Source organism: Lytechinus variegatus, chromosome 5 (genome assembly GCF_018143015.1).
Source record: "Lytechinus variegatus isolate NC3 chromosome 5, Lvar_3.0, whole genome shotgun sequence".
Lineage (NCBI taxonomy): Eukaryota > Metazoa > Echinodermata > Echinoidea > Temnopleuroida > Toxopneustidae > Lytechinus > Lytechinus variegatus.
In genome coordinates, this window is record NC_054744.1 from 9,806,242 (window position 1) to 9,818,350 (window position 12,109).

Below are 12,109 nucleotides of genomic sequence, written 5' to 3' on the forward strand. Positions count from 1 at the left end.
TCTGTAATAAACATGCAGTTCTGCCATTTTACATTCAAATAACATTCCATGTAAACCTTGGAGATCTACTGTAAGTTGCTTTTGGCAATAAAATGGTCAATGTGTACAGGTGAAGTTCATTTCTTGAAATGGAAGTATCCATATATACTCAAAACGAAACACCCCTGTACAACATGTTTATCAAAGACAGCACTGGTTCAAGCAGTATAGATAACATTTACCGTCAAAGATTGAACAACTTCATGCAGAGCAATAAAAGATACAGTTTTTCACAAGCATTTCTGTCAGAAACAAAGACAAGCATCGTATATTTCTGTTTTGTAATGCAGCTTATACAAAAATCATGAGTGTCATGCACACTTTACAATTTATCACGCTTCAGAAATGGTCTAATAAGAAGTAAATATTGCTCAAGAATAAATAAACTTTAGTCTTGCATCAACTACAGACTAAAATTCCTTTCCTCGCAATCCTTACACACAAGCCATACCGTAGCTACTCTTCTAAACATAGTTCAGAGAAAATTCATTTCAATTTAATGTCGATATTAGGATTGCAAGGAGTCTGAAGGCAAAGGCATTTTTTTTTACATAAACAATTTCTGGAATAACAGTGGGATTACATGTAGAGTTATTGGGATTTTGGGTTGGGTTTATTACAAGGCTTCCCCGGACACCCAGCAAGGGAGTTAGCTTGATGGGCTAGGTTAGAATCAACACTTACTCTGAATACACAAATAATCTGATGAACGATGCATTTCAAAAAGACAAAAAAAGATACTTCATTTGACAAAAAAAAATAATCATAACATTTTTATCTAATGTCCAACTTGTCCAAATGGATTTGAATTACTGTGTGGGAAGAGACTGACATGCAAAGCTCTGAATGGTCTACAATAATGGGATATGTACAAGATGTCAAGGTTTGTGAGAAAGTAATGTAATTTAAATCATATTTCAGGGAAATGAATATACATGTGGACTGCATATGATATTGGAATGTGTAAATATGAGAAGTACACCCATGGCCCATTTAAAAATCTATTATATGTAAAATGACTCCTAATGGGCAATGATTGCTGAAACTATGTCAAGAAGATTCCACCTTTAGATTTCCCAGTTTACAATGAACTTCTTCTGTATCTCTTCTGGATGTAAAGAAGCATATCTACTTTGTTTCATTAATCAGCATGACACTGATATTTTTGTTGTTGCAAGTTTCCCATCTTGGGTCAACATCTTCAACTCAAATTCAAACGCTGATCTCAAAGTGCGTACTTTTAAAGAGATACAAATTGGGCTCAATTCAAATTCAATATGATTTAAATCCATTGCAAATCTGTGTGTGTGTCTTGTAAGTTTCTGGAAAAAAACATACCTAAGTCGAAACATGAGTATATTATGATGCTCTAAATTTAAAAGAAATCTTACATTAACCTTTGGGAAAGAATACCTTCAACAACTTTATAAACAGTTAGGACAGGAATCGGTACACTAGATCCTTGGGCACCTAACAAAGTGGATACGTGCACTATACGATTCCTATAATATTATTTTTATTACATTATAATGTCTAGGTTTTAAATATCCACTATCCAATAGAAAAAAGAGAAATGTATCCTACATCCCATGCTCCCTTTATCAAGATGCAGATCTGATTGCATTCAAAATCATCAGGGCCGAGTCAAAACATTCAACAGCTATTTAACCGACTGCTTGTAAACTGTTTGGATTCTAACATGAAAGGAAAAAAATCCCTGACGATTAACTACAACTGTCTGTTTACAAAACTGAATGAATGTTTTGCGAAAATGCTTCAATGACTCGGGCCTAATCATCATCCGTCATTCCCATTCACAGTCTTGCATATATTCATCCACGATACAGCGTGCGTTAAACTCACGCATCAGCCGGTTTGTTGTCAATGACCTGTACACTCCTACTCGTACTCATGAACGTCTGCTGCATCTCTTGTACTAACTCATAGCTGTTACGGGAGGTCAAAGGTCAAACTGGCGTGTTAAGACGAAGACACTGCACTCGACTATCAAGTCGTAAAGTCTTGCATACTTATCGGACACCATGCATCTTATAGTTGCTTGACATGCACTTGACTACCTATCAAATTTATCAGTCATTCTATCATTCCATCGTCTATGAAAAAATATTTCAATTTATCAGTCATTGTATCTTATCTTATCCATTATCTATAAGAAAAATGTATTTCAATATATCTTTCTCGTATGTATTAAAAAAGGGTACTTTATGGACTACAATGCAATTGTTTGTCTAAGTGGAATTTTACATAAAACTAAATGAGGTACATTACAAAGAATTAGAGGAGCTATAAAACATACCCTATTCTTTATTTTCTTTCAATGACTACCTGAACTTTTATATTCTACTTGCATGTAAAGAAGATTACTATCATAGTTATCGAAGTTGATCAATTTTTGTGAACTGAATGTGAACAACGTTTACGTCTATTTTCTTATACTTGTTCATCAAATACTTTTGTAAAATATTCAGAATGCAAACTTGCTGTGGCTGTTTAAAGTGTTTGTGAAGCATTTCAAGAACATCCAGAGCAAAAACCACAAGGTATGTACATCAAGCAGCATGGATGCATTGTCTTTCATTTTTTAACTTGTTTCATTTCTCCTTTTTAAACGACTTTCTCTTATTTTAGTTATGACCACAGGATGCAGTACATGCAGATTGGCATTGAAATCCAAACCTTAGTATTAAAGTAGACTGTTTGTGGTTCTATGTGTTTGTGGTCCATTGATGGTTGCAAATTGGCATGACCGAAATAAGCGACCAAATATCATTCGTGCAAAAAATGCATGCTTATATCAATACATACACTAAATTACAACAAACATTGAAATCACACCAAGCATCATTCTCCCTTCACATGCTTATACAGGAATGCCACTTTAGTTTTTAAAAGTCTGAAAATGGGCAATTTTGTAGAAAAAATGTGATTTCTATAGCTGAAAATGAGGTGAAGAGGTCTTAATTCAGTTTTAAGCCTGAAAGGTGGCATCCATGTTATTTTTTCATGAAAAGTAATACTGCATTATTATCCAGCAGTTCTTTAAACAAATGCGAAGTTTCTAATGTACTGGTATGTTGATATCAATACTAATATTTTAAGTCTAAATGTGTTGCTAAATATACATTGTTTTTCTAAATGTACCTGTATGAGAATCATTTGTTTATACTGTGAGAAACATGTATGAAACTACTTCATCAATGCCTACTTTAATAGAGAAACAAAATGAAATACATACAAATTATTTTCTTTAAAAAATCTATATCTTTTTTTTTAATCTGTGGGCAAAATAAATTCAATAAAACTCCTGAGATATGAAATTGATGCTGGTACTAAAGTCAACCTGATATGAAAGATGCAACATGTGCCTCGTGGATGCAATCATTACCATGGCTAGCAAACTTACTTTCGCCTGATACACACAGCAAACAACGCAATACAAGGAATATGTAAATGAGATAAAGGGGAGATGAGATATGGAAAAAAATGAATGTTGTTCATTATGGTGTCATTGCTGAATATACTACTAAGGCTGCAATGCTATTTGGAACAAAAACATATTGATAACATCAACACTGAAGACAATAACCATCGCACCTTGATCTAACACTACATGTACCATCAACAAACACAAGTAACTTTGTCCAAGTCAATTCTATTGGTACCATCAAAATGTATTCAACTAGGGACAAATTTGACTTAGAAGATGTACCGGTATATGTTTTGCATAACCTGGGGGTGTTTCACAAAGTATGACTTAGAGTTGCACTTAAATGCCTAGTTGCTTGCGTTATAAAAGGGATAACCGCATTGGTCAGATCATGCAGACAGGACGCGCACTACTGCATACAGATCAATTCGATTGCGGTTAAAATCTTTGTGAAACACCCCCCCCCCCCGGGCCCTGTGATATACATTGTAAAGCCCTAGTGATTGTTCGTGGGGTTGATTTTTATGACTGATAATACCCAATAAATCAATGCGATCGATCGCAGAACTCAACAATCAATTAAAGCTTTATGTTATAGGGACCAGGGGGCCGTTTCATGAAGTTGTTCGTACGTTAAGAGCGACATAAAAACGACTGGTGATCCTTTCTTACACGCTATACCATTTACAAGACGTGATGACCAGTCGTTCTTAACTTACGAACAGCATTATGAAACACCCAACTGGTCTACATATTTGCTTTGACATTCACATTCTATAAAAGGATGATTTAGGCAAATTAACTTGGATTAAAATAAGTTTTCCATTGAAGTGAAATGAAAACGTCAGAAAAAAAATACCAAGGCTTCCAGCTACGCCAGGTACAAGTAAGGAAAGTTTAAGAATCTGAAAATGTGAAGGGCATGGCATTAAAGGAACGGGACATTATCGCTGATATATGTTGCCCTGTAGAATAAAGCATGTAACACACATTTTGAACAGCGAGCATTAAAACATGTAATGCATGCAAACCCCTTTGTAGAGAATAATTGTTGATATGAATGCCGGACAATGTAAATGAGTAAACATAAGCTTTCAACATAATGAACAATGGGCCTTGTCTTACAAAGACTTATGTTTGATTGGATCAATCGTAACTCTATGGAAATCCATCAGTGTCATATTTTTTTCTACAGGAAATTTGCAAAATGTCCTTTGTAAACAAAGGCAAACACATCAAATTGTCAAGAAATTAATGAATTAATGGATACACATACATAATTAGAAAACTTATTGAACAAACATGCATTTTATATGTTGACTTTGCTGGCTTTCCATAGTTGAGGTTGATCCAATAAATCACAACTGTGGAAAGCCAGCAATTCCTACATCTAGAATGCAAATGTTCAAAGTATTTGTCATGCATGCAGTAATAGCGAGTTTTCGCAATTGCAACAGGGACAGATTCTACAACATAGTAATCCTATTGACAGTGCCCGTCAAATCACAATGAACGGCTCAAGGGTCTTTGTCGAAAATTGGTGGACCGGGACAGCACATTGTTCCTAAGATTCGGAGCTGACAAAAATTTGCAAATATGTTGTCCTGAGTCCAGCTTGACACTGCAGTTTTGATTCACCAAGTTTTACAAAGGCTGCTTTGTTTTGAAGGGCTTTTCACAACAAATTCCTAACATTCCAGAAACCGTCTGCGTAGTTTTTGTGAAAACTCCCTATCTTGACAATTCAGTGTGATCCTCTTTGTTCCAATATGATGTATATCCTGTATAAATAATTATGACACTGAAGGACTTCCATAGTTTAGGTTGATCGGATCAATCACAATTCTTTGTAAGAATGTAAGCTAGAAATACATTTACAATGTAAGTTGATCAAGAACTATCATGGGAATTAAGGTAACCACTATAGATAAATACAATCCAAGGAAAATAAATTAATGAGTCAAGATATCTAGCATGCCAATATTATCTAAGGAAGAAAAAAATTGTAATGTCAGATAAAAATTTATTGATTTCTGGCTATTATTCCTTATTCTGTAAAAATACATAATGCATGTTGGCAATTTTTGCAAGAAAAATATGTTATGGGGTTAATCATCCTAAGGATTTTTCTTCCTGCATAGTATTTGGATATTTATCAAAAACAAGAAAGGAAATAACTGAGGGAAAATATGATGAATATTCTTTATAAAAAAAGCCAAATATATAGAAAACAGATAAAATTTGTATTTTGCATCAATATTCAATTTTTTTGAAAGTGTTTATTTGATTGATTGTTTATTTATTTATTCATTTAATTATCTTTTTCTTCTTTTTTTTTTTTGGGGGGGGGGAAGATTTCACAATTTCAATCAATAAAAGTTAATTCATAATATTGCACATACAACTTTATCACAGTACATTGCCAACATTCACAGTTCCAACTTTGTGACATCCAAATAACAAACAACAGTTTGCATGTTAACGCATATTCATATATTTGAAAATAATTTCTCTTCAAAAAACATATTCTAACACAAAGGGGAAGAGTGAACACTGACTTATTGACAATACAAATTGACAACAGCCCAAATGCCAACACAGAACGAACACATAACAAAAAACGAGGTATGTTTGTATAAATTGACTTGAACAGAGAGACAAAAATGATATAAAGGTGACCTCTATATATCCACTCATGCAAGGGAAGAAGGGACGTTTAGATTTGCACATCCAAGAGTGGACTGATACGCAAGTACGTCAAAATTGCCTGATATTCATTATACAAAGGCGATGCAGTAAAGCACTGCAATACACCAAGCATTCGCAAGCGCACATTACCGATACGCAATTTTCTTTTCTCCATCAGTACTTGCCCTCCCGACTGTTTTGGAAGCCATGAACTAGACAAACAAATCTTGGATTTTTTTCAGAGTCTTGCCTCAATGTTTAATTAAAAAAATTAACTATTAAAAATCGTTCAAGGCGAGATTCAAACTGTTTTGACTGCAGAAAGCTCACAATAGCGCATTGTCTTCAATTCTAAAAACGCCACATCAGTCGATCTGTTCAATGCATCTGAAAGTACGCAATAGCCTGTGGCCATGAATATTCATGAGGGATGGTCTGACTACAAAATAAACTTTATTATATCTTCATCCCCATAGACTTATTCATGAAAACGTTAGGGCTACGGTATAGCTGTCTTTTGCCTAACACGTTGTACTAACTTTGCTCGTTAATTTTTCAAAATGGCCGTTTAAAATTGATCGTCCGGACACACAACCTGTCCTGACACTAGACAAGTAGGTACATGCATAGGCGGCGGAAGCGGGGGATGTGTCCCCCTTCAATTATTATTATTATTTTTTTTGCTTGTCAAAAAATGTGTGGTGGTCCCCCAATTTTTTTTGGCTTCAGCCACCAATGGGTACATGTATACTGTAAACACAAAGCAGGCTATTATGACATACGGATCAGTCAACTAGTGAACATGCAAATTTTTTATACAAACTCTCCAATAAAAAGGAGGAACAACCTCCACCATGTGATGTTGGACATTATCCGATGCTCACAGGCAACTCCTCTATTTCATCTTTCTTTTAAAAAAATCCTCTTCACACTTTGGAAGTTTCCTAATTTTTTTACCAATTTGCAAATGAGCAATATGCACCATTACGAGTGCATCATTGTTGCATGTTTTTAATGAAATTACATTGAGACTCTGATTTTCTCATCATAATTTTAGTCAATTTTGTAACACTTGAAAAGAAAAAGGATTCCATAAATAAGAGTACCATCTTTTTGAATGTTTGCATGGACAGGCCTCAAACAATGAGGGGTCTCTATGAATGGAAGATGGTTTTAATCGACTATCCATCAAATTAAAATTTAATCATTTGATTTATTTCCGATATTTTGTCGGGGTAGTCCATTCACCAATAAGTAGTGGTATTCAATGGGGCCCTTGGTAATTATAAAATTATATAAATCAATACAATTTATGTCATTATTTTGATTTTTTTTATTTTGAAAAAAGTTGTAAACAAACAATATCAGGGGAGCACTTCATGAAACCAACAGTCAATGATTTTGAATGACTATTTGTTACAAGCTACTGAAATCCTTGCATCTGATTGGCTGAGAGCGAATCTTTGCCATTGAAACTCACTGACAAGATGTTTCTTGAAACATCATCAGGGGCCGGTAACACGGAAGTTAGCGATCAATTGTACGCTTGATATTTACGATTGATTGTACATTGTAGTCAATGTAATCAATCGTAAAATGATCCTTCTACGATGATTGCTAAGCTTTGTGTTACTGGCCCGAGGTGTCATCAAATGTAAGGGATGAAAGATGAAAAAGGGAGCTGCTTTTTATTTTTTGAACTGACACAGGATGAGGACGAAGGTTACAAATATGATCTCCATTAAAACTTACTTTATTCCAGACTGTAACGACCTTTTGTTATCAAGGAAGGGAGAATGGAAGAAAGACACACACGGTGATATATAACGGTACTTTGACGGCAAAATGAGGGGTAAACTCATAAAGCAATGTTAAAATCATAAATAAACTCCTCCATCCCAAAGTAAACAGGTGAGTTAACAAAAATAAGAGATATTGAATGAAATAAAAATAAATTCCATTATCCCAAAACCATAACTGTTATAATTTTTCTTAGATGAATTCAGATCTTCAAAAAAAAATCATAATTACAATACTAATGGCATACATCAGAAAGGAATTGAGCAAACATTTATTTTACATTAGATGAATGCATGAATTTATATAAAATTTCAAAGTTCCCCTAACAGATAAAAATTTTCCACTTTGAAGATGATATCCCATAAGCTTAGGCTTCATGATTTTTCATGAAAGTGCGATGAAATGAGCTACATGGGGTGTGGCCTAGTTTGATGCGGATGTGGAAATTATAATGGACTGTACACTCAGCTAATCAAAACCAGGATTTTAAACAAAAGAGTATATTTGAAATATAACGAGCACAGATTTGGCCGTAATATGTACGTTGAATTAATGGTCCTTGAAAAAGGGCGGAGGGGTGGGTGTACTTTGCATCTCTGCGTGAATCCACAATTTAATAATTTAAAGAAATATCAATGGTATATTGTCAATAGAACACAGGAACAAAACCAAAGAATGTTAAAACTTTCATTATATGATATCCAGTTTACAACCCTGATATACATATTAGTCCACCGCAACACATCCAGATTACACAAGAAACCGGTACAGAAACCTCTCTTAAATCCCAAGTAATATATTGATATTAAGTTGATAGTTAAAAAGTAAACACAGCACAACGTAATCATCACACATCACTCTATGGAAAGAGGGGGGGGGGGGTAATCTCTTACCTGATCTCCTCCTCGAGGGCAGTTTTGAAAAGCTTGAGTAGGAGGTATTCTTCTCTCTGATTGGCTGCGTAGTTGTAGAGGGTCAGGATCACCGATTCCATGAACTTGGTGGTTCGGCTCTGAGGCATGGCGAAGATCAGCTTGGCCAGGTAGGTTGGGTTGGTTTGCAGGAGATAGAAGAGATGCTGGTACGCTTCCAGCATGTCACGTTTCTCCTTGCTGAGGGTCTTCAGACCCTGAGGCTGGCTGGCTTGGACTGAACGCTTCATCTTACGACCGTGACTTACAACATCCTATTGGATGAACAAGTATGATTGCGAGATTAGATGGGTTAATAGAATAAAGGTGAGAATGAGAAAGCTTTCAATGAGCAAGAACCTGGCTAAATATTGATTTTGATAAATTGACGCGAAAAGAGGCATGTCATATTCTTTAAACCCAAGGCTGGCTGGTGTCCCTCAAGGATTCATCTTACCACCACAGCTGACCATGTCTCATGATTTTGATCACAAGACAAGCTAATCATGAACATGCAGTTAGTTTAGAAAACATACAAGATATGTAACATTTTTTTTTTCCCAGAGGAAACTTGAAAATTTGTAGATAAATGTCTTAAGGATTAGCTTAACCAAAATTACATATCATACAAGGAACATCTGGACCTGTTTTTGCAGGATTATAGCAAAAATATAAGGATGAATATCAAACCTGTAATGTGATCCTATTTTTGACAAGAAGTCCAATTTTGATATCCATTAGATTGAGATCGTTCTCTGCCTGTTGGTTAGCACGGATCTGCTTTACGACTTTCCCTCGCAACTCTTGAAGTTCTGTCATAATCAACAAGAAAAAAAGTCAGCAATTGTAAAAAATTCAAGGACACTAATTCATGCACTGATGAAAAAAAATCCATAATTTTCACATCTGTATTCCTTTGATTGACTTGATTGGAATCATATATGGTGCAATGAATTTCCACATACAGAATAGAGAAGTTATGTTGTCATTATGTTAAGGGGGGGGGGGGCATCACAGAAGTATTGGTTGCGGCAATTTTAACAAGCCAAAATAGAAAAGGAGGGGATCTTAACAGAGATATATGTACAAGGAATCTGGATAATTTATCTGGGGAATATTCTGGACCCTACTCACAAACTTTGATCATTATTTACTTAATAAGCAATTCAAAAATTAAATGGTAAACAAAAAAAATAATGATATTACCTATGGTTTCTTCATAGTGCCCATAACTATCAGATAAGACATTCCTGGAACTCTACAAAATCTATCTTTATACCATAAAGATAGTACTGATGCACCAATCAGTAAATACCATGAGAAAATCCTTGAAATAAAGTTTAATTATTGCTGCACTCTGGTGCATAATAGTGCAAAATAAAGGTGGCACATTTCAAGCGCACGTGATTGGGTGTGTGCAATCTGTAACCCATTTAATGAAAAACACTCATCTTGATACAATATATCATAAGAATATTGTTTGTCCATACCAAGTTCTTCAGATAAATCCACTTCATTCTGCTCAAGAAGATGAACAAACTTCCTAACCACAGTGACTGGTGGCATGTCAGAATGAGCTGAAAAAAAAAATATATCAATCAAATTTATACTAATAATGATACTATACTTACAGAGCATAGTCAGAGCAAATAGTTGAACACAAAGATAGTGGAAAAGGGCCAAAGTTTCCGTTTTCTCAAACTAACAAACTATGGTCAAAAAAGTTTATCAGCAATTTTGTAAAATTAAATTCCTACAGAAAATATAGGTTCAATAATACACTACTATTTTCATTTTGAAAAATTAATTATTAGGAAAGAGTCGTCTGAGAGTTGAACTTGCTCTGATTGTGATTTGAACAAAAAGGCAAATCAAGGTTTAATATTAGGTTACATGAAAAACTTCCAAAGCAGTGAAAAATGATTGATTACAGTCCAATAGTATTTTATGTCATAAGTTCCTCCAACACACTGGCCCAAAAGTTTTCTTCCAGAGCTATTCAGCACATATTTACAAACACATTCATAATTTCATTAGATTCTGTTCTAACTTATTTTGAGACCGTTACCACAACTGGTACATGTATTTATCTTTAAACTACAACTTTAACCCTATCTTGGGAGTTCATATGGCGGGGGCCTCCCAGGCCCCCCCTTGAGATCTCTGCCGTCGACCACATGATCATGCCGAAAATTGGCACGCAGGTTGTCTGGGATATAATCTCCAAAACTGTATAGTAATTCATTTCATGCGAATTGTTATTAAGTAATTATGCCAATTTATGCGTAATTAGTATGCAAAATCATACTTTTTCCTCTAACTCCATTAATAAAGCTCCAAATGTTTTAATTTTTGGCATAGAAACTCTTTGTCCTGTTCTTAACAAGTTTACATGAAAAAAAAATTGTGATATCAGATCAATTTCTCATGTATTATATTGTTTTTTGCAATTTCTTTGGACCCTTTATTTTTCACTGTTTTTTCAATGAAACTCGTTGGGGACTCTTCTGAGATCATAAACAGCATCAAATACTTTCATTTAGACCAGCAAAACTAAAAATAATCATACATTTATGATTTTTGATTAAAAACACAATTTACATTGACTTTGAACACAAAATCATGTTTTTGAGCAATTTTCGGTCTGACATGCACTTACATAACGTTGCTTAATTTCGGAACCGCGTACCTGGGTGACGCAAAATCGAACTCAAAAGTTGCGCAAGACTTGAAAGTAAAAAGTCCGTGAGCAGCGCGGTCAAAAAAATTTGCGCGGCAAAGATATCGCGCGACTCGTTGAGGGGGCTAGAGGGGCCTAGATAGGGTTGAACCAGTTTTAGAAAAAAACCTCAAATTCAGAATATGGGCCATCTAGGAATTTAAAATAAACCCCTCAAAAAAAGTTCTGCAACTCAAGTTTGAGTGCTAATAAATTTCTTAGTGTGCCATCATCATGTGTAAAAGTGGTATCATTGGAAAGTATGATTATTCCTCTTTACGATCATGTGTCATTTGTAATGCTAGTGTTATCATGAAATACACAGACATGATAAATATGCAGCAATGTTAGAAATGAAATGTTGCAAAATGCGTTGTTCCCAATAGCGAATTTCCAATTGTTTCGAGGATGGACCGAGTGCATTCACTGTCACCTGCATGGCTATAGAAATTGAGACTCTTGTTAGAAATCAATGCATTTTGCAACATTTCACTTCTGACTTTT

General features: G+C 34.8%; 1 protein-coding gene across 5 annotated transcripts in view; it reads right to left on the reverse strand.

Moving 5' to 3' along the window:
- The window catches only part of LOC121415232 (ras GTPase-activating-like protein IQGAP1), a 153,867-nt gene that overhangs the window by 26,323 nt on the left and 115,435 nt on the right, over positions 1-12,109 (reverse strand). For 2 of the 5 annotated variants that reach the window (XM_041608409.1, XM_041608410.1), the window contains 5 exons: positions 10,377-10,463; positions 9,577-9,698; positions 8,869-9,161; positions 3,464-3,469; positions 1,903-1,986 (listed from right to left, as the gene is read on the reverse strand). In XM_041608409.1, the coding sequence (XP_041464343.1) occupies positions 1,903-1,986; positions 3,464-3,469; positions 8,869-9,161; positions 9,577-9,698; positions 10,377-10,463 (592 nt within the window). Of the gene's footprint in view, positions 1-1,902; positions 1,987-3,463; positions 3,470-7,927; positions 7,949-8,868; positions 9,162-9,576; positions 9,699-10,376; positions 10,464-12,109 lie in introns of all 5 variants that reach the window. The other 3 variants (XM_041608413.1, XM_041608412.1, XM_041608411.1) reach the window with 2 other exon arrangements.